This window comes from Sphaerodactylus townsendi, linkage group LG14 (assembly GCF_021028975.2).
Source record: "Sphaerodactylus townsendi isolate TG3544 linkage group LG14, MPM_Stown_v2.3, whole genome shotgun sequence".
Lineage (NCBI taxonomy): Eukaryota > Metazoa > Chordata > Lepidosauria > Squamata > Sphaerodactylidae > Sphaerodactylus > Sphaerodactylus townsendi.
The window spans coordinates 7522916-7545186 of NC_059438.1; the positions used below are offsets into that span (position 1 = coordinate 7522916).

General features: G+C 43.7%; 1 protein-coding gene across 2 annotated transcripts in view; it reads right to left on the reverse strand.

The window, feature by feature from the left end:
• Nucleotides 1-20772, reverse strand: part of AMFR (autocrine motility factor receptor) — a 29940-nt gene extending 9168 nt beyond the window's left edge. The window contains exons 1-8 of one of the 2 annotated variants that reach the window (XM_048515745.1): nucleotides 20271-20772; nucleotides 13865-13957; nucleotides 11995-12159; nucleotides 10855-11007; nucleotides 7801-7841; nucleotides 6276-6408; nucleotides 4806-4939; nucleotides 2840-2950 (exon numbers count right to left, since the gene is read on the reverse strand). In XM_048515745.1, coding sequence (XP_048371702.1) covers nucleotides 2840-2950; nucleotides 4806-4939; nucleotides 6276-6408; nucleotides 7801-7841; nucleotides 10855-11007; nucleotides 11995-12159; nucleotides 13865-13957; nucleotides 20271-20537 — 1097 coding nt within the window. In that variant the 5' untranslated portion in view covers nucleotides 20538-20772. The remainder of the gene's footprint in view (nucleotides 1-2839; nucleotides 2951-4805; nucleotides 4940-6275; nucleotides 6409-7800; nucleotides 7842-10854; nucleotides 11008-11994; nucleotides 12160-13864; nucleotides 13958-20270) is intronic. The other variant, XM_048515746.1, reaches the window with a different exon arrangement.
• Nucleotides 20773-22271: the final 1499 nt, after the last annotated feature.

Below are 22271 nucleotides of genomic sequence, written 5' to 3' on the forward strand. Positions count from 1 at the left end.
TGGCCCCCCCACTTGTGATCTTTAGGAGACAGCTGAAGAGGAGTTTATTTAGAACTATATTTGATTAAAGCAGTCCTAGACTGTGATTTTAGATTTTGGTTTTATTTATTTATTTACATCATGTGGGTGGAGAGTTATGTACGCTATTCTATGTTTTTATAATGTAAGCTGCCTTGAGGTCCATAAGGAAAAAAGGTGGCTGGCTAATACAAGGGTTTTTTTTTTTAATTAAAAAATACGATAAATGTGACTCCACAACAGAAAAAGCCCTGCCACCAATTTACTGCACCTCAGATGGTAAAGATACACACAGCAAGTTCCGCCGCCGCCCCCCTAACCCTCGGTATTAATTTAATAAGTTGGATAGAGACATGTATCATAGAAGACAACCACTGAAATGATATAGACCGAGACTGTTTGGAGATTTAAAGGTCAACCGGGACGATGAAGGGCAGGCTACTAATGCAGGTGACACCACATTGGAGTGATACTCCATTTGGTGGGCTTCAGTTAATGTTCTCGCCACTGCATTTGATCATCATCAGGTAATGCCCGAGAGGGAGGAAAAAATGACTCATTCAGAAGTCACCCACAGTGACAACATGCACTGGAACATGAAGAAGGCACCGTTGTCAGACTATCACAATCCGGTGTAATAAAATCTGCCACAAACAGAAAGAATCTACTTTGGACAATTTCTCCTGAAGTTTCATTTTCTAAACCTTTCAATTGTTTTCTGTTAATCACACACAAGCGAGAAGTCAAATGAAACCCAAAGACAAAAACAAGACATCCCAGGCTGATCCAGAATTCCCCCCCCCCCCCACTGCCCATGTCCTCCCCATAGTCATCTCTATGTGAGGTGGAAAAACTGCCTTTATACTGTCTTTACTTTAAATTGTTTTATTTTGTGTCATCCCTGCCTCAGATCTTACTTGCTTGATAAAAAACATTTTAACACAAATAAGTAAACAGAAGGCACATTTTGCCAAAAAAAATCGACTTGCTTGAGAGCGAAGACCAACACAAACCCCCAACTCTCCTAACTCAGAGAGAAATAACATTTACCTCCTTACTGGCATGCAACAAAGTCACTGAACAGCGATTACAATCTCAGCGTCAACCCATGTTTATTATTTATTCATAAAAAATGTTCTGCCCACTAGAGCTATGCTGGTTGCCCCTGGAACGGAGCAAACCCTGTTTCCTGAATGTGTATTTTTAATCCTGGTGTTATGACTTCAGTCAATCAACCGTCCACTCTCAATTATGCCAAGAACAAGCTGACCCTATGGAAAAGCAACATCCCATTTTAATTATACAGGGTGAAGGCAGCTCTACTGCAGTGTTTCAAGGTTTAAAAAGTGCACAGAAGCACAAGCTAGTAATGATGAACCACTGAATTACTCACTGAAATACTGAGATTTATTTAAAGTCCCTGTTTCCAGTGACCCACAACAAACTGGCCTCTGCATTTTAATTTTCTCCAGTTCAAGATGGGCAACTGAGACAGAAACAGGAACAACAGCTTCAAAAGGCATCAACTGAATCAACAGGCTTGTTGAGGGCTGTTTCAGGTACCTCACAAGGGCAGACAAGCAGTCCTACTAGATCAGGCTGAAAAGTTAACCGATCCTAGCACCCGGTCTCCTACAGGGGCCAACCACATCCCTCCAAGGAAACCGAAACGGAACTGACCCACCCTTACTGCTTAGCAACTGATATTCAAAAGGTTTGCCGCTGTTTTGCTATTGTGACAAATAAGAGCAGAAAAACTACTTTCCACAACTAACCTCCTTCACAAGTCACTGGCTATCTACTGTAGCAGCATATGCCTTAAAACATTAAAGAATTTGCATGAAGAAGTAACTTCTTCCATCTGCCCTGAAGCTGCTGCAACCAGGCAGCCATTTCTGCAAAAAAATATCTTAAAGCTTTTCATATGCCATATCAATTTATCCACATGTTCAAACACAAGAGGGAAAGCCTACTGTTATGAAACTATCAAACGGCTGTCCTGGTTACAGATCTGGGATAATTTTCAAGCCCATTTGGAAATTCCAGAACTTCAAACTATTGCAACACATCACTGAACACAGCACTCTCTTTCTGCACGTGCAATTGCAGCTCCAATAAGTTGGCCTTCAAGAATTAATCTTCAAGAATTAGCAGTTCTAAGATAAGATCACAGAGATCACATTAGCCACAGGAACTTTCTAAAAGACAGATACCAAACTGATGCCCCAGTCTACATTCTATACTCTTTTCCACTGAAAGATTCATGTCCATCAGTTGTGGCGTACAGGAAAAAGTATGCTTCCGCATTAGAAAATAATCCTGACTGAATATGCGAATTATCATTCATTTTTAAGCCCTGGCTTATTCTGTGCATATTTAAACTTGCTTGGATACATGTTCAAGGACTGTGAAACCCCACAACACCCGGCCGTGAAAGTCTTCGACAATTTTTTGCCCTACTTTTGTATGTTATGATATATGTTTCATTTGATACGTATACACTCATGTGACAGGGAAAACAGAATAGAAACAAGCATATATCCCTGTTTGCTGGGTATTGGGTGGTCTGCAACCAATTGGCCATGGTGGCAGGGGCTGATGGAAATTGTAGTCCATGAACATCTGGAGAGCCGCAGGTTGCAGACCCCTAAACCAAATGGAATCAGGCCTCTACTGTCAGCTTTGAATCCTCAGGGAAACTGGGGCATCGCTGTGCAGAGGAAAACAAAGATACGGCGATATACTCTAACCCAATAATTAGCTGCAGACAAATGAGAGTACACAGCTAATTCTACCCGGCTTTTGTTTCCCAGGTACGTACTTGTGGAAGAGATGACCACAGGGGAGTTTACGTGCGGACTGCATGGAATCCCAGCAGATGGCACAGTCATCATTGTTGGCTGCTAGTTCTTCTGGTGTCGCAACTGCAAACCTACAATAAGAACACAAAAGAAAAGTCTGCCAGCCGTCGTCCAGGTCCATACAGAACAGGTGGGGAGGACCAAAGGTTTCCCACCAAACATTTACTCATTGGCAATGCACAAATATCACTGAAGCGAAAATGCCTTCTTTTCACTCGAACAGAATGGCAGCGAAAACTCCACCGGGTATTTACTGTGTTTACACTGGAATTATGACTGGAACTAGGATACCAGCTTCAGTGGATGGTTCAGTCAAATATTTAACCAGAATATCTTGTACACCAAAGTCACCAAAGGCCAATTTATCATTTAGGGTGACAAGAACACTGCATTTACATGACTGTTCCCTGCATGGAACACCGAGTACAAAACAGAAGCACACATCATCATTTAAACAGATCTACGTGATTCTGACAAACCTATCTGCTCCATCAGTCTTCTTAGAGCCCCATTTTCTTAACTGATTTTTAAAGTAACTTCAAAGGGCTGTGAGGACAAACGAGAACATTCAAATAAAGCGCCTTTATTTAGGTGGCTAGATAAGAGTAGATGAATGGAACACTGCCATGTACTACTGAGACTACTTCTTATCGGTGGGTGGAAAGAATGCAGGGCACGGTGCTCTTTCCATCTGCTCAGCAGGCATAAAAACATCAGTTGAGCTATTCTAGTTCAGCTCAGTATCCATCTAGTCTAGCATGCTGCCTCACCCAGCAGTAGACCAGTTATTCTGGAGGACCAACGAACGGGACAGAAGGTCAATGCCTTCCTTCAATGTGGCCTGGCACTGGTATTCAGACTTTTGTGCCTCCGATTGTGGAGGTTCCCTTTAGAAGAAAAGTGTAGATTTATATCCCACTTTCCTCTCCTGCAAGGAGACTCAAGGTGGCTTACCAGCTCCTTTCCCTGTCTCTCCCCACAACAGACACCTCGTGAGGTAGGTGGGGCTGAGAGAGTTCCCAAGGTAATGCAGGAGTGTGGAAACACATCTGGTTCACCAGATAAGCCTCTGCCACTCATGTGGAGGAGTGGAGGAATCAAACCCGGTTCTCCAGATTAGAGCCCACCTTCTCTAACCACTATACACCGCTGGCTTGTTGTAGCTGATGGCCCTATCCTGCATGAATACATCCAGTCATCTTTTAATGCTGTATATATTTGTGGCCATCACTACATCCTAAAAAAGAGGAAAGACACGAGTGGGCAGTTTTACTGCTATATTGGCAGCCTCTACCTGGGAAAATCAGCAAACTGGGGAAGAAAAAAAGGCAGCAGGTGACAGCTTTTTTGTTATACAAAGCCCTTACGAGTACTGCCATAAAAGCTTTGTCAGAGGGATCTATAAAAACGTAATTTTACATTAGCTACAAACAATAGAAGGGCTAATAATTAAGCGTGCAGGGCAAAAAACCTAGGGGCTTTGTATAACAATAAAACCGGCATCTAGCATCTTTCTTCTTTTCTGGTTTGCTGATTTTCCTGGGTAGAGGTTGCTAAGGGGTAAAAAGGAGAGACAGCTGAAGGTGGAGCGGGGCGGGGCGGGGCGGGGCGGGGCGGGGCGGGGCGGGGGGCTGATAGACGTAGGCTGCCTGATCAGTGGGAAGAAGAGAAGGAAGCAGGAAAATGGGAGAGGCTACAGGAGCCTTCAGAAAGGGAAAGATGACAAAGTTGGGGAGGGGAAAATGAGACTCTCTGTTAAGTCCTAAAGGGTCCCCCCAACTTTCTTCTATTTACATGCTGCTTTTTTAATGATAAAAAAGCAGCTGAACATCTGAATCAGCATGTCATCACAGGGAAAGACTTTTTAAGCTTTCAAATCGGGACTCCGCCTGCAATCATTACCAGCCAATAGATCCACCTGCTCACCTCGCTTCCATGTTCCCAACCACACGGAGGTAGTTCTTGTGGCGGCGAAGTCTACGCTGAACCTCGTGGAACAGGTAACGCAGCTGCATAAAGATCACCAGGCTGGCCATCGACAACCAGATATTGCCAAACAGCTTCAAGAGAAGGACACAAGAGCACATCCACTTCAGCTTCGATGGTTCACACACCCCGACTCCTGGCCATTGGAAGGCGCCTTACCGAACACCCAGCTCTCCTATTTGGAAGCCCTCAGGAAGAGCAGGGTTCTGAGAGCTGCAAGCAAGGCGCTCTCCTTTCCAGGCTTGATGGAAACGAGAGGGAAAAACAAGCAGTTTCCCACAAGGTGTGCGAGAGCAAGAGCGTACTCTTTTCCTCTCCAAAACAAAAATTAGCAGCGAAGCCCAACCCACAGGCTGCTTGAGTACAGAGGCGGTCTCATCTGCATTACAATGTGCGAAGAGGTGTTCCTGCTGCCTACTGTGGTGACATTCATGGTCTTGTGGGGATGGAGGGGGGAGGTGAATACCATGAAGGCAGAAAGTGGGAATGCCACTAAGGATAAGGGTTATAGAACTTGAGCAGTGAGCCAATATGGGGCGTCAATGTCCTTTCTGCCAGATCTGTAGTACAGCCGAATGTCATTTTAAAAAAATTAACAAGAACTATCTTGAAAGAACACAACATTCTAATTGCTATTTGTCTAAGCCCACAGGAGTCTCTCATGGAATTTCTGTTTGACATTGCTCAAGCGCTTGTCAGTATAACTATCTTTTGTAACAAGCAATTAAGGTACCTGCAGCACTGTAACAAAATATTTCTAGTTTCAGAGGGTAGTCGTGTTGGTCTGCAGCAGAACAGCTAGATTTGAGAATCTGGCTAAAATATATTTCTAGGTAGCTTCACATTGTGATGCAGTGGAGGGGCATGTGTTTATGGGAAAGTACCACTAAGGCAGCCGAACTGCCAGTTTTTGGGCCATTAGGTCCCAACTACAAAGGGGCAAGTAAATGTTTGGCTTAGAGAGCAGCTTCTGCCTCTACTGCAAAGGGAACAGCTAAGAGAAGAGAAAAAGAAGAAGAGTTTGGATTTATACCCCACCTTTCTTTCCTGTAAGGAGACTCAAGGTGGCTTACAAGCTCCTTTCCCTTCCTCTCCCCACAACAGGCACCTTGTGAGGTAGGTGGGGCTGAGAGAGTTCCAAAGAACTGTGACTAGCCCAAGGTCACCCAGCAGGAATGTAGGAGTGCGGAAACACATCTGGTTCACCAGATAAGCCTCTGCCACTCAGACAAAGGAGTGTGGAATCAGTAAGGCAAATGCAACAAGCAAAGATTCCCTTCCAAATGCTCTTAACCTTCAATTACAGAAATGTACAAAATAGCAACCCTGAATTGTGACAATTCTACACAAGCCAATTCTATTCTACTGAACCTGTAAAGAACAGGGAGTGGCAAAAGTAACGCTGCATACCAGCATGTGAATGTGATGCATCAGGTCCAGCGACAGAAGAGTTAACTCCATGATAAAATCCGTGTAATAAACGTAAGTCCCTTTGCTTTCCCATGTGCCTTCATGGTTGAGATCCCAGAGATGAATGACGTAACTAGGGGAAGAGAAATCCCTGTATCACAACCTCTTTGGAACAGCATGTCGCCAGTTTTTCAAATAATAAAGAAACAACAACATAGTACTCCTAATGCACTCTGGTACACACCTGTTCACTTTACTCCTATTACTAATTCTACATCAAGTGATCTATAACCCAGTGTTTATTTACTTGAAACATTTTAGTCTTTTTTACTCTACAGGCCCCAAACAGGCTTTCAAAAAATGAACACAATAGATCTCAACAGATTAACACAGGGGTCTGCAACCTGCGGCTCTCCAGATGTTCATGGACTACAAATCCCATCAGCTCCTGCCAGCAAGGCCAATTGATGGCAGGGGCTGATGGGAATTGTAGCCCATGAACATCTGGAGAGCCACAGGTTGCAGACCCCTGGATTAACACAATCAAACATACAACCTGAGGAAAAAAACACAGGCCCTAAACAACCACCAAAGCCACCAGTCCCCCTCAAAAGCCTCTCTGGTCCAGCTCCACTAAGCACATGAAGTTGACTCATACTGAATCAGGCCATCTGAAAACAGCTTTCAAGGGTCTCAGGCAGTGAGTGGTCTTTCATCTATTACATGATCCTTTTTAACGACATACGCCAGACACTGAACCTGGGACACTGAATATGCCAAGAAGATGCTCTTCCACTGAGCTTAGCCCTTCCCTGTAAAACTACCCAACAGCCCACAGGGAGATGGCCCTCCTAGCTAATTCACAGAGGCCATTCCATGATCCTGGTGGAGAGAAATTCCACGAGTAAGCAGGAGACAACGTCACTTGCCTGCAGTCAGAATGGTTCTGCCAGGATGCAAGCAAGAGAGCCAACTCTCAAAAACTCCAGGGCTTCGGTCCACATACCTTGTCCCTTAATCTAAACTTTCCAGCTGCAAAAATCTGCATCTCTCTGGACACTTTCTCCCCAGGAAAGACAAATCAATGAAGGCTATAGATGATACACCTTGGGTCCAGTAGCAAAAGGAAGAGGGATCTCTTAGAGCATAGGTGTCACACTCGCGCCCCTCCAGATGTTATGGACTACAGTTCCCAGCACATTGCTGGCAGGGGATGATGGGAACCGTAGTCCATAACACATGGAGGGCCGTGACTTTGACACCTATGTCTTAGAGCATCATTTGGAAACTTGTCTCCTTTTCTGCCATCAAGTCACAGCTGACTTATTGTGAACAAGTAGAATTTCTAAGGCAAGAGATGTTTAGAGGTTGATTGCCACTGCCTTTCTAACCAGAATGCCTCCCTGCTGGGGATAGTTTGTGAGGCAACAATGGCCCAGAAAAGGGTCCCCACCCACCCCCAGTCTTGCCCCCCCCCAAAGGAGGGACTCTCCTTCCCCACACCAGGCCCCAAGCTTCAACTTACCGTAAAATCACATGAACGGTTCTCACTGTAACAAGCAGAGACTATACGGGAAGAAGACAAAAACAAAAGAAAGAGGGACCTCTTAGAACATCGTTTGAAACTTGTCTGTCCTTTTTTTTGGCCATCAAGTCACAGCTGATTTGTGGAGAAACTATTTGATTTCCAAGGCAAGGGAATTTTAGAGGTGGTTTGCTATCTGCCTGCCTCCACGTCAGGACACTGGTATTTCCTTGAGGTCTCCCGTCCAAATACTTCAGGGTCAACCCTACTGAGCTTCTGAGATCTGATAAGATCAGGATTGCCTGGGCTTACCAGTTCAGGGTAAAACTTGTCTTAGAGATAGATAATGTTTTTTAAAAAAACTGTTTTTCCAAACTGAGGAGATCTAATGCAGCAGGAGGGCCTTTCAGAGAGGCAACAGAGAAATCATCTAAACAAGCAAATAAAAATTATTCTGAAACGTTAGGTCTTTCGCTACGTTGCTCCGTACTGCTTTTGCTTAGTACTCCTTTGTTTCCTCATTGCCTTCTAATTTTCTAAACTGGAACTACCATTCAGTATTTTGAAAATGCACAAATAAGTTCAGTCACTGTTCTACTGCAAAGAAAAATATATGTTGGCATACTCCACATTGCAATGTTATTAAATGACTACTTTCAGGTAAGCTGGTCCCACATCCTGACTAGTTCCACCCTGGTCAGTTTTACCTGCTCCTCTAGCTCCTGTGACTACACTGCCTTACAAACTGTGTTGTGACAGAAAGTAGGAGAGGGAAAGGGAAAAGGCAACAGTACAAAAAGGCTGATGGGAAGAGCTCAGTGGTTTTGATGTTGCTCGTGGGCCACTTGCTGACAACTAAAACTGAGAGTTATGTTAAGATATATAACAAAAATTGGCTGGGAACTTGATCAAAAACTGAAGCTGCATTCCTAATAATGAAAAACTGGAAAGGACTGCGAGCGCTTTGGAGGATAGAAACATAATGCAGAATCAGTTGTGATCTATTAAGTACCTAGTTCAAATCTGTCACAAACTCCCTAGTTAATGTATTGTCAAAGGCTTTCACGGCTGGATTCAACTGGTTGTTATGGGTTTTCTGGGCTGTGTGGCCGTGGTCTGGTAGGTCTTGTTCCTAACGTTTCACCTGCATCTGTGGCTGGCATCTTCAGAGGTGGTTCACAGAGAGAAGTCTGTTATACACTGTGTCTAGTGAGAAGGGAATGTTTAGTGGGGTATATATCGTTCATGTTCCAGGGTAGGGAACCAATCAGTAAGTGTTTGGGTGGAACTTGCTATGCAAAGGTGTGGTTGAGTGCATTGTATTGCGGCTGGGGTTTTACACTTGTAGTCGCATTTGCATTCTCTGCAGCAGCAGCAGTATTGGTGACTGTAAATCCTGTGTCTGGGTAGAGTCCATTGTCCATGAATTTAGCATGCCCTTGGCCTTTAATTCTGGTGTTTTTTACCGGTAGCCAAGCTTTGTTAATCCCTAGTTAACCTTTAAAAAGCTACTCTTTCTGAGCCTCAGCCCCTGCCATCTGCAATATAGGCACAATGAAACTGGTCTCTCTTACACGGAAGTTATAAAGATAATAAGCTAATGTGTACGGAAACATTATGAACAGTGAAAACCCTTAGGTGTAATTATTATTATAAACAATCCTAAACTGTAATTATTATTGTAAATCAAAATCAAAAATACTATAAATAAAATGCTTAAAAATAATTTGAGAGTATTGTTCATACATAACAGGAATCCCTTTCAATTTGTTAAAAGCTGGTTATTTTAACCAATTTAATAAATTACTGTGCTACGTATACAGCTATGGGGTAGAACATTTTCCACTGTTTCATTTTTTTGTGGAAAAATTGCCATTTCTAATGATTGTTTCAGAAAGCTAACAATAATGAATGGATGCCATTGGCAATTCGATATCATGCAACCGTGGCAGTTTCAAAGCTGCAATTAATGTTTTTTCAGGCAATTATCCCGAAGCAAATGTGTGAGAAAGTATCAGCATGTTTTCTTGATTTGCAAATGAAGGGAATTAAAACAACAAATATATACTATAATCCAGAAATTTTAAAAAGTCAAATTTTCTATTTGATATCAGACTACAACTGAAACCAAGGCAATAATTAATTGGCTGTATAAGATCCAGTTCCTTTTAAGTGGTTTTGATAACTGAGGCCCTGTGCGAATGGTCTCCCAGGGACGGCATTTTTGCTGTCCCTGGGACACTGTATTTGGCCCATGGGGAAAGGGCCTGAGAAACAGTGACTAATATCCAACCAGCAAAAACCATTGCATAGCATCATTATAGTGAAATCACTGAAGAAAATACTACCTGTGAATAGTTATAGAGGTGCAAATTGTGAAAGTAATTATTTTTCTCTGTACTGTTTATTGTCTATTGATTACTATATAATAAAAAACTTTGTTTATATTGCAACTTTTTTAAAGGATGAGTAATTTTAAATTTTACGGTCATTCATTTCTATGTATAACTTCTTATTTGGGGAAGCTATCTTATATTTTAGATCATTTTTGTTATGAGTAAACACAGCACATGATATACTGTCCTTACATTTTTATAATTTGTATAAAAATTATGCGTGCATTAAACTCTGCATTTTAAAGGTAATGCTAAAACCACACTTCATTTTTCCCTACTCAGATATTCATTGATATTGAGACATGGGATATTTAAAAAATTTTATTTACCAAACATAAGACAAAATAAGCATGCTGAATCAGATTACACTGTATTTAGGGCACCGAAATATTTTCTAGTTCAAGGGTTCTGCAGGGAAAACACACATCACTGCATATATGCAACAGAAGTTAATTCCTCATAGTTACAGCTGCTTCCAGTGAAAGTAATTCACAAACTGGAACATAATATTACAGTAATCTTATTTTTTTCTGCAATAGAAAAAATAACTTTCGATGTATCCTGGCTAAACAGTTCAAAAATCAATGCACATAATGATTTCCAAATAAGAGAATGTCAACCAAAAGAGTGCACAAACACCTCTAACTGGAATGCTCACCTCAGCTGCCATGAAAGATAATGTATGCATTCCATGGGTATAGCCAAAAATGCCGCACACAACTGCCAATCCACAGCAGGAAAGCAACATAGCCACCAGCAGGGTCATGACTCTGATGTGGCTGTTCATTGGTGTAGTGGGAGAAAAAGAGAGCTGAAATATACAACATAAAGGGGGTGGGGGTAAGAAGACATCCACCTGTTGACTTTGACTTTCAAAGGTATCACCCAGCCCAGATCAATGAGCATGCCTAGGGCACAATTCCACAGCTTTTGTTCTCAGGGAAAAGATTAAAAAGCAGAATTGTAAATTCATCCACTGCAGGCTGGACGGTCTTTGTTTTAGAATGCTTCACTTGGTTCCTTTGGCAGGCACTGGGACCCAAGCGGAGCATTCTAAAACAAAGACTGTCCAGTATGTGGTGGATGAATTTACAATTCTACTTAGATCTTTTGGTGGACATCAGGGTCATCAGATCCCTTCAGGCGAGATCATCCAATCTGGTTTGACTACTAGTTTATCTATACAGCAGAACCAGCAGAAGCTGTGCAGCCAGCCCGGCTAATCTCCTGCATAAGGGTGTTCCAGGAGACCCCCGTCTGCAAAGCACTTCCTCAATCCTGATGCAGTGTCAACGTTCCATAACAGCAGAATTGAAAACAGGGAGCCCGTTTAGTGAAGCAGTTAGTGCACTGGACTAGGATCTGGGAGACCTGGGCTTGAACTCTCACTCGGCCAATGAAACTCACTGGGCAACCTTGGGCCAGGAATTCACCCAAAGCCTAACCTACCTCACGAGGTTGTTTCTGTGAGGATAACATGGAGGAAGGGAAAATGAGCATGTAAGCTGATTTGGCCAACTCACTGGGGAGGAAAGCAGCATATAAATAAACAAACAACATGGACTTCAAGCAGGGCCCACAATCTGAGAACAGACTCCTCTTCTACAAGGTACTATTTTTTCACCCCCAACACAATATTAAACCTAGCCTGTGTGCCCTCTTCTGCCTCCACTGTTCATGTAAAGATGTCCCAGTTTTCAGTTATATGTTATCAGTTATTCCTTGAGGAGAATAACAGCGCTCCTGCCTATAGAAAATTCATACCCACCCAGCTCTAAGGTAACAGCAAAAAACTTACATATTCAAACCTGTCCTTGCAAAGCTGAACCATGAGATGGAGAAATACCAGCCCAGAGAACCAAAGGCACCACATGACCACTTCTTCCACTGTCTGGACATTTAACACGCCAAAAATAAAGATAAACTTGTAGAAGATGAAATTCCAAAACTTATCCTTGAGATGCTGAAAAAAGAAACCAAAGTATGTGGAGTTTTAAAAAGAACCTTTCAAGAATACAATTTCTGGAAACCACACATAATTGATTTTACAATTATTACGCTTAACACTTTCCTGCACTTTCTTGATTAAGAATTTGCTGTAAGTCTGCAGTTTGACCATCACAGAACCACTAATTCTTTGAAATGCTAAGAGTTTTTATCAAGCAAATAACAGGTCCCAAAATTTCTGCAGACTGTATCACTAAGCGAAAGTGGAATCTGAAGCAGAAAGCAGGGGTATATTGAACACTGTCAATACAACTTATACTAGTATCTGAGTTCTTGTGTATAAATAGAACAGGAGACTATCAATTGCACCCACTGCTTGACACTGGCATAACTGAAAGGCACAATTAAACAAGCATTCTGCTTATTCCAGCCACAATAAAACACACGCATACACACACACATTTAAAAGATAGAGGCATTTCTAGGAGCACACAATGACATTTGGTAGACGTGTGTCACTTATTCAAGATTTGTTCTACAATTAGAATCAGCCTTTCAATGCATCTCGATGCCTTTGAACAATCTTTGGAACTTAAAATCATGCAAACATTTCTGCTCCCAGTAGGTTACAATTTTATTTTATAACAAAATTATCACAGTAATCATGATAACTGGCACAAAAAAACTAAAAACAGTAAATGTGTGGGTGTCTCCTAATTCTAATAAAATGCTTTGGGGGCTTACATAAACTCCAAGGGGCCTCATATTGCGACTTTAAATACATGTGGATATATGCTAAAAATTCACGAATCAGTGGGAAATTGGGCATCAGTAGCAGCAATTAGAATGTGGTTGTTGATGGAGGACATTCTAATCTGAGGTTTGCTAATCATTTCGGACCCATTTTGAACTCCAGTTGCCAGTTCATGGCTGCATAAGGATCTGGATCCAAAAGACTGCTGGACACATTCTACCTAATTAGTCTTAATTAATGAGTAATTAACCTTTGTTCTTAGAAGGATCCTTCCCAAGAGGGAACCATCAAACACAGAATTAAGAAGATAACTCCTTAAGCAAAGTTTTAAAACATTCTCTGACTGATCAGGAACCCTCCCCCTCCTCCCCAATCATCTGACTCCATCCTCAAAGCAAGCCACAGCCATAAACAAGGACTGCTGAGTAAAAATGATAAGTAATTCTGGGAATTTTCAGGTGACCTGGAGGATATTCCTCCCATCAAAGTCCTAGCTTGTCTTTTGACTACAGAGAGCACAGTGACCCTTGCTATTGGCTAGAGCACATTCTTCTCTGTAGTCAATGGGAATCTTTTTCTTTAAAAGACTGCACAGAGCAGAAAGCAAGTGAAAGTTGAAAGATTAAACTTTTTCTTGTCTTTCCTGCACAACTGCTGAGACAAACTGCAACTGCGGAAGCATAAAGTTTGCATTGGCCATAATGTGTGGTTATTTATGTTCCTCAATGAATTTACTTCATTTCCTAGATGGAAATCTTAACAACTAATAGAAACAGACACACCAACAACGTACAAAAGGGCTCTCAAAGCAAACAAAAACATTTGCCGTCATCAAACCTTAAAACTGCCAATGGAACAGAATCCAAATATATTTTGAAATTAATACCCACCACCCTATCTGCAATCATGGTACACAAAGCTATTTGGTAAGATGACCCACCAGCAAACCACAAAGGTTGTTCCTTACCTGTCTCTCACTAACACGGAGAGGACCAAACACCGCACACTGAATTAGTTTCGCGATTAGCATCAGAATACAGCAAGCAGTATTCACGAGCACCTGGAACAAAAAGAGAAATGCACATGGATGTTTGGCTTACCAAGTCTCAGGATGATTTTAAAAAGCAACAATACCTCTTTAAAAATGAAAACTGTGCAAAGCAATAATCTTCAGCCTATCACAGCCGAAATGCAATCTTACTTCCATTTATTTGGAACTTCCGTGTGACAAGGATTGTGCAGACTTCATCCGCTCCCTAACCTGCCTCCCTCTCCATTACAACACACAAGCAACAAAGTACAGATTTCAGTCACTTGTACCTCACTTTACAGAGGACTAAAAGCTGGTGTCCTAAAACCTGCTCAAGAGTCTAATGTTTTACTCCCTCCACCCTGCCAACAGTTAAAAGATCACTGTGTGAGCGTTAAGTAAGTCTTTGGATTGCAGCCTCAGCACCAAACCATACCTGCACAAACGCTTTGTTTTCCACTCTCCCAGCAATTCTTTAAAGTTTCACTTTTGGGTGCATGGGGCTGAAATTTGCACTGAGATTCTGGCTGGGGGGGGGGGGGGGAATGCTATCTTCCTGGCCTGAAATGGCCGCAAGAAAACCACCCAGTCTGAATCCAATTCAGGTCACTGCAATGCTAAAAAGTCAATTTTATAAATTGTCAGCCCCCAGCATAGCTTTCTGAGAAAGGGGCAGTTCCACCTCCAACCCCAGCCTCTTGTTGACCCTTCCGGCCTCACAGTCAGAAGACACAGTAGGAGACAGGCCAGGAGAGCAGGAGTCTTGTTCCACCGACCAGCCTTCCCCATGCAAACCAAACATTATGTTTCTTGGATTTCAGCATCAGATAATCATAATCAAGGCCACTACGGGGCGAAGAGCTGCACGTGGCTCACACACTGCAATTTGCCCACCCCTGGCGTCATTGGTTCACCAACGCTGATGTAGGGCTTTGAAGTTGTTTATTCAGAGTAATTATCCCAAACCAAGAAGCTGCGTTAGTCTAAGTCAGTGATTTTCAACCAGGGTTCCGTGGTACCCTGGGGTACCATGAGCACATCCCAGGGGTACCATGACAATGCTACCGCCTGCCCCCCCCCCCCACCGGAATCAAATGGATTTTGAAGGGGGGGTTGGAAGCTTCATGGGCTCCCTTTAAACAACACTGAAAAACAGTATTGTTTTATTTGTCTAAATTGGGTGTGCATGGGGGGGTAGATTTAAATGGAGCTCTCCCTTTAAATCCCCCCAATCCATGTCGAATTTAGGCAGACAAACAACGCGGCTGTCAATGCTGCTTTCCCTCCCCTCCCTCTGCTTGCCACTCCCCCCACCTACAGGCCAAAAACAGAAAAAAACCTAAAAAATGCAAAAAAAAATCAAATGAACCTCAAGGGTACCCTGAGATATGAAGAGCGAGGTCAAGGGTACCACGATGTCGAAAAGGTTGGGAAACACTGGACTAAGTAATGAGGTTTGCTAGCTGTTGCATATCTGAGCCCAACATGGGTTTACACAGACTTCAGAGCTGTAAAAATATATGTTAACGCCTTAATCCTATTAGTTGATTTAATGATCCCTACAGTAACACAACCACATGCCCTGACCTGGATTGCCGAGGCTAGCCTGATCTCATCAAATTTTGGAAGCTAAGAAGGGTTGGCCCTCCTCAGCATTGGGATGGGGCCGACCATCGAGGATGTCCGCGTTTGGTAAGCAATGGCAAGCCGCCTCAGAATATCTCTTCACCTGCTAAGGCCACTCAATCAGATTATTGAGCCTTAACATGCTATTCCTCTCTCCCTTGAATCAAATTTCTTGCTGCTAGCAATGGCTACCAGTACCTAATCATAAAAAGGTTTGCAGAGTTAGTGGGCTAGCTACTAAAGATATAAAAACTGGCTTTCTTAATTTTTATAAAAGAAATCCCTTATCTAAGAACTAATTCACACTTCTTATGATTCGGGCATTTTTCTAAATTATCTTCACACCTGAAGGGATCTGTGTAAAAGAGAACTCGCATTTTAAAAAGTAACTTTCCACCTCATAATAAAAAATACAAATTCAACTGATCAGGACTTAAAGACAGTGTAACTCTATTGCTAGTGTGGTAATAAGTCCACCACACCGGGGCTTGTTTCAGATGAAAAGAGCATGGTAAAGTCACAAAGATTTAATCAATGCATAAAACGCTTCTTACGGAGACAGATTTTCCTTTGTCAGATGCTGGAAGGCACATTCCTACTAGCTGCAAGGTTTCCATCATTAGGTGAAGGAAACCTACTTAGTTTCAGGATATATCCAAGAAGGATTTGAGTTAGTTCACATACACATATTCCTCAGTCACCTCAATTAGTACCAGGATCAAGAGGTGATTTCCATGTCTTCACAAAGTCACTGCAGATCAAATACACCCCAGAGTTTTTTATATAATCTGGCATAACCCTAAACACTCTGTGTTTTGACGCAGAGTGGTTGACTGCAACTTGAGATTTTTCAAGCAGCAGCCTTTTAAACAAACATGACCCATGTGTTGAACTGTATCAACTGTTAATGTTTCATGCCATTATAAATCACATGCATTGGGAGAGGTGCAACACTTTTTCTTCCATGGAGCTCAGCCCAAGTGAACTCTGCCTATCCCTTGTTTATCCCGGCACATCTTGGCCAAGCATGAACTACACGGCTTAAATATAAACATACTTACAGCAATGCCACTGAGACAACTAAGGCAAATGAATTCAACACAAGCCACTGAGGGGTCATCAAGTTACACATTAATGCCACCCCCAAGGCAACTGACACGGATAGGCTACGCTTACTGATTTTGGACAGGTGCTTTCTGACGAGTGAAAGACACACTGGGGGGGGGGGGGGTTGGCATCAGTGTCCAGGCATCAAGACCACCCCCGTCTCCAGCACACCTAGACCTGCTTCTCGCAACACAAGGCTCCCAAAAACTGACATGAGCGCTGTGGGAGATTCTGAGCAAAACAAGAGTGGGATAAGGGGTGGGCTATTTTAGGAGATTAACTGTAATCAGACAACTTTACAGTTATATATTTTATGGAGTGAACAGTCCAAATTGCTGCATTTCAATGGAGTTACTTCCTCTTCTGTTTAACAGCTCACAAGTGGCACTTTGGTATGATTTAAGAGTGTTAAAACAATGGTTATCTACTCCAATTATTTCACAGTTCACATGCTATGAAGCAATTGTAATTTGAATTTAGGACTTCATTCCAGGCAGATCAAACATGGAGAGCTGCCTGCACATATACAGATCCCATAAACTGTTGGCTAAGTCCAGCTATGACAGCAACCACAACTATAAAATTATAAAATGAGTGTCAAAGAATTTTCAGGCCTGCTCACATGACCTCTATTCTCTTTTCCTTTCACACTCAGCAGGATCATCTGTTGTTTCCACGTTTGCCACTCTATCCAAACTGGCAAATTTGGCCTTGCATATATTCCAAAACAGGAATAAATCAGCATTCCGAGCCCTGGTTTGCAGGGTAAGCACAACTTTAGTTTACTAGTTCAGACGTACTGGCAATCTACAGTTTGCCACAAACATGGATATAACCATCTCACCACAATCAAGAGAACAGGAGAGAAGGGATTAAGCAATCAAGCCCTAAATTGCTTCGAGGTTTGCTATCATAGCAACAAACCATGGTTTGCAGTTCAACTGAGCCACTTTTTCACAGGCATTATGGACTTGGGCAAACTAATAGTGTCTATGCTGGCAGAGGTCATTCCTGATCTGGTTTTGAGAGTCTACAAGTTGACAGTCCTGGGGAACACAAATATCCAGAGGCCATCTTGCCTTGCCCTGTGAAAGTCATAACTTTATAGTGACTATGGGCCTATCCCAGGGTGCTTCAGATGCCTATGGATTTGAACAGGATGTTTGCTAGACAGGCAAGCCAATCCACAGCCTGAAGTGGCCAGGGACAATGCCACTACTGCCCTGCCCCACCGCATCCAGAGTGCTTTCTGGTGGTGCGGGAAGGCAGATTTTTTTTAAAAAACCCTGCTGCTGGAAAGCCCTCTAAGGCTCCAGGCCACGACATACCTGCCCACAAAGCTGGGCTCATAGCAACAAACCATGGTTTGCAGTTCAACTGAGCCACTTTTTCACAGGCATTATGGACTTGGGCAAACTAATACCGTGTTTCCCCGAATATAAGACAGTGTCTTATATTAATTTTTGCTCCCAAAGATGTGCTATGTCTTATTTTCAGGGGATGTCTTATTTTTCCTGCGTTCTGTTCGTCGGGCATGCTTCCAAACAAAAACTTTGCTATGTCTTACTTTCGGGGGATGCCTTATATTTCGCACTTCAGCAAAACCTCTACCATGTCTTATTTTTCGGGGATGTCTTATATTAGGGGAAACAGGGTAGTGTCTAAGCTGGCAGAAGTCATTCCTGATCTGGTTTTGAGAATCCACAAGTTGACCATCCTCCACCCCTAAGAACATCCCAGTCCACACCACCCAGGCAGCTTCTGATCGGAGGTCAGCACAACTCCGCAGTGGCCCTGATTTCCAGGTCTCACCACCATGGAGCTGAGGGGTGGCCAACCACCAGCACCTTTGCCCCCTATGCTGGTGGGAGTGCCCTTTATGCTGGCAGAGGGGCCAGCCACATCAGAGCAGCCCTGTGTCAGTTTCACAGCTACATTCAGCTCTTCCCCGCATAGGACTGCGTTGTTCATCATTTCCACGAAACAGATTCTGGTCATCAGAAGGGGCTACAGAACTAGCGATGCCATGAGGTTTTTCTAAAGCCCACTCAAAAAGTAACATCCTTCCTCTGTCTGCCCCCATCCCGGCCACCCTGACTAATGGATCTCAAGATGAACTGAGGCTTCTAGGAGTGCAAAGGGGGCCAGGCATTTTGCTGAGGCCCGGCCGTTTTCCATATGCCTCCGTGGATATCTGTTGCTCCACTGTAGGTGTGAAGTCCCATGGTTGTCACCATCTTTTTATTTGTCTGCCTTCTGATTCAGCTACAGTGGTTGGTTCAGTTAGCAGTATTTATTATAGATTAATTATAATTGAATTAACTGCACCGTAAATGTTAGATCCCTACTCAGCTTTTAATTTTACAGGCTTTTAATCATGCTGAGATAGTTTTATTGTATTGCTGTTCATTCTGTAAAGAGCCCCGAGCTAGTTGTGGGAGGGGCGACTGACATTTGAGTAAGTAAGTAAGTAAGTAAGTAAGTAAGTAAGTAAGTAAGTAAGTAAGTAAGTAAGTAAGTAAGTAAGTAAGTAAGTAAGTAAATAAATAAATAAAATAAAATAAAATAAAATAAATGGCAGGCCCCAACATACTATTGACAGGGTTGTTCCTAGCTGTTCTTACTCAACTTCCTAGAAGATGGCTAGAACATTATTGGCAGAAAGCTCACTTTGAATCTGACAGGCCATACTACAGATCCCATTTGAATGCTTATGAGGTGGTAGTGGTACTGACAGCAGCAAAGACAGCTCACCTCTCTGCTACCACTGCATTAGCTGGATCACAACAAGTCCAATTGTTTGTTTGTTTGTTTGTTTGTTTGCTTGTTTGTTTGTGGGTTTTGTATACCGCCCTATCCCCGGAGGGCTCTGTTTAGAGCATCTCAAGTACTGATCCTGCTAAAACAGTGTCATCCGTGGACATTTGGTATTCAGTTCCACTTTTCCCCCCCTTTGCTAATGAAATCCCAGATCTGCTTTGACACAGATGTCTACAGGATTGCGTCGCCTGCTTCCTTTCTGGCCCTAGAATTAGTGATCAATTTAGTTGGGCCTCCCTCAGGGATGCTGACAGGGTGCTGGATTCTGTAAGAGCCGCGATATGTAGTCTGTCAAGGTTTATAACATCCTTCAAGGAGTCAATGCATGTATCACTATGGAGAATTTAACCCTCCTCACTGATGGGAGGAAATTCTTCTACTGGAAAAGCATATCGATGGCAGAAAAAGACATTTTCTGCAATTGTATTTACCTTGCAAGCATTCCTGCATATTTAGAGGCCGCCGACAGCTTAGAGACAAACTGATCTATGTAAAAAGTAATCCAGAAGACTGAATTACTATATGTCCTAAATAAGACTCCCCTTGGAAATGACTGGGAAACCACAGCTGATACAGAATGAGGTCACCTTTTGTTACCGGGGCCAGCCACAGGAAGCACATAACTCCTCCTTTAAGGTAACAGCATTAGTTGCCCAAGTGTTTCCAGGATCATTTCAAGGAGCTGGTGGGGTAAAGTAAGCAAGCAAATGGATAAATAAAGGTCTGCCCCCTCCCCACCTCTGACCCCCCACTGCCCCCTCCCCATCCCGGGCCCTTCTCGGCCACTCACCCAGACGCAGAGGCCGTCCGAGAGCAAGTAGGAGGCGACATCCGCCCCGCTCGGCCCCAATCCCGGCGACGGCCTGTCCTCCCCGGCCGGCTGCTCCTCCGTCGTCGTCGGCTGTTGCGACTCGGGCGGGCCTTCCCGTTGTTCTTCGGCGGCCTGGCTGAGGGCGCGGTAGGCGCTGAGGATGCTGCCGGCCAAGGCCAGAGCGCTGAGCGCCGTGTAAGTGCGCAGGCTGGGCCAAGGGAAGCGCTCCAGGAAGAGCAGCGGCATGGCGGCGGCGGCGGCGGCGGCGGGGCCCTCCTGCTGCTGCTGCTCCGCCTGGAGCGGCCCTCCCGCGCCGCGGAGTCGCCCGGCAACGGCCTAGCGCGCAGAGAGGCCTACTCCGACCCGACGCGGACGTCAGTCGCCGAAAGGGCCGCGCCGCCCGCCCCGGGCTCGGTTGGCGCATGAGCGCCGCCCTCAGGAGCCCGCCCGCTCGTGGCTGCCAACCCGGCTCTGAGCCCGGGCAGAGGCGGCGCCGGCCTGGCCGAGCAGGGGTAGCGCTGAGGCCGCGGCTGCTGAGGGGCGGCTGAGGAACAGGCCCGGCCCGAGAGGAGGACAACTGCGGAGACTCTCAGGGGCGGGCGGGAGGCAGGAGGGTCGCTTATTTATTTCACTTGAGTCTCGATTTTGTCCGTAAAGCAGGTTAAATCGTTTCTGCCGCGTACTTTAGATCAGGGTTTTCCCACCCTGGCTTTTGCAGTTTTGTTAACTTGTGCATTTTCAAGGAGTATTCTGAAGCACTTGGCCCCTTCCGCACATGCAGAATAATGCAGTTTCAATCCACTTTCACAATTGTTTGAAAATGGATTTTGCGATTCCACACAGTAAATCCAGCTGCAAAGTGCATTGAAAAGTGTATTGAAAGTGCATTATTCTGCATGCGCGGAAGGGGCCACTGATCTCCGCCTACAGCGTGTGACTGGGTTGCACTAATTGAGGAAGAAAAGCAGAGAGTGTTGCTGGCTAAACAGTAAATCCGAATACAAATTAAGTGTCATTATGTTTATATGAGAAGAGTATTATATATTTACATTTCTGTTAAATGGATGAGAAGAAAATATATGTGTTTGTGTATATGAGAGAAGACACGCACCTCTGCTTTATTTATTTTTTACAAGGTTTTGTGCAATCTTGTTGGTAACTGGTTTTAATGTTTATACCTTTTATATTGCTTTTATATTATTGTATTGTTTTACTATATATAGATATGTAAGCCGCCTCGAGTCCCCTGGGAGATTGGCAGGGTAGGAATGTAAGATATAAATAAATATAAATAAGAGCATTATATGTTTATAAGAATTATATATTTACAGTGTTCTCTCCTCCCGCATCCCTGGCCCCAGAACATCGTTCTCGCTTCTCCGTTTTGTTCTCAAAGCCCCCAACACACTGCCAGGTAGGCTAGGCTGAGACAAGAATTGAGCCCTTATCAATGGGCTTCTATGGCAGAGTGAGGATTTAAACCAAATCCCCCTGATGTGACAGACTGGCTCATACTAACGATTGGCTCCCCATGTTTATTCCAGGAAGGCAAAAACCATATCTTATTGCTTATTAACTGCATTTATACCTTTTCTTTCTCCCACTGAGGACTCAAAGCAACTTATATCCTTCTCCTCCAATTTAGCCTCACAACAAGCCTGTGAGGTAGGTTAAGAGGGGAGCATCTTTGGGCCAAACTTCCATGGTAGAGTGGGGAATTGAACCTGGGTCTCTCGGGTCGTAGACCAACATTAACCATCGCGTGCCACTGGCTTGCTTTCTGCCTATTCATCGTCACAACAACCTTGCACTGTAAGTCAGGCTGAAAGAATCACTGAGACAAACTGGACCATTACATTTAACTTACTATGGTGGAGACGACTTGCTTTTAGAGCAGCTGCAAGTTTCCTGTGACAATTTACTTTTGCAGCACAACTGGGATCCAATTACGACTGAGACTGCAGCAGAGAAGGCAGCTTT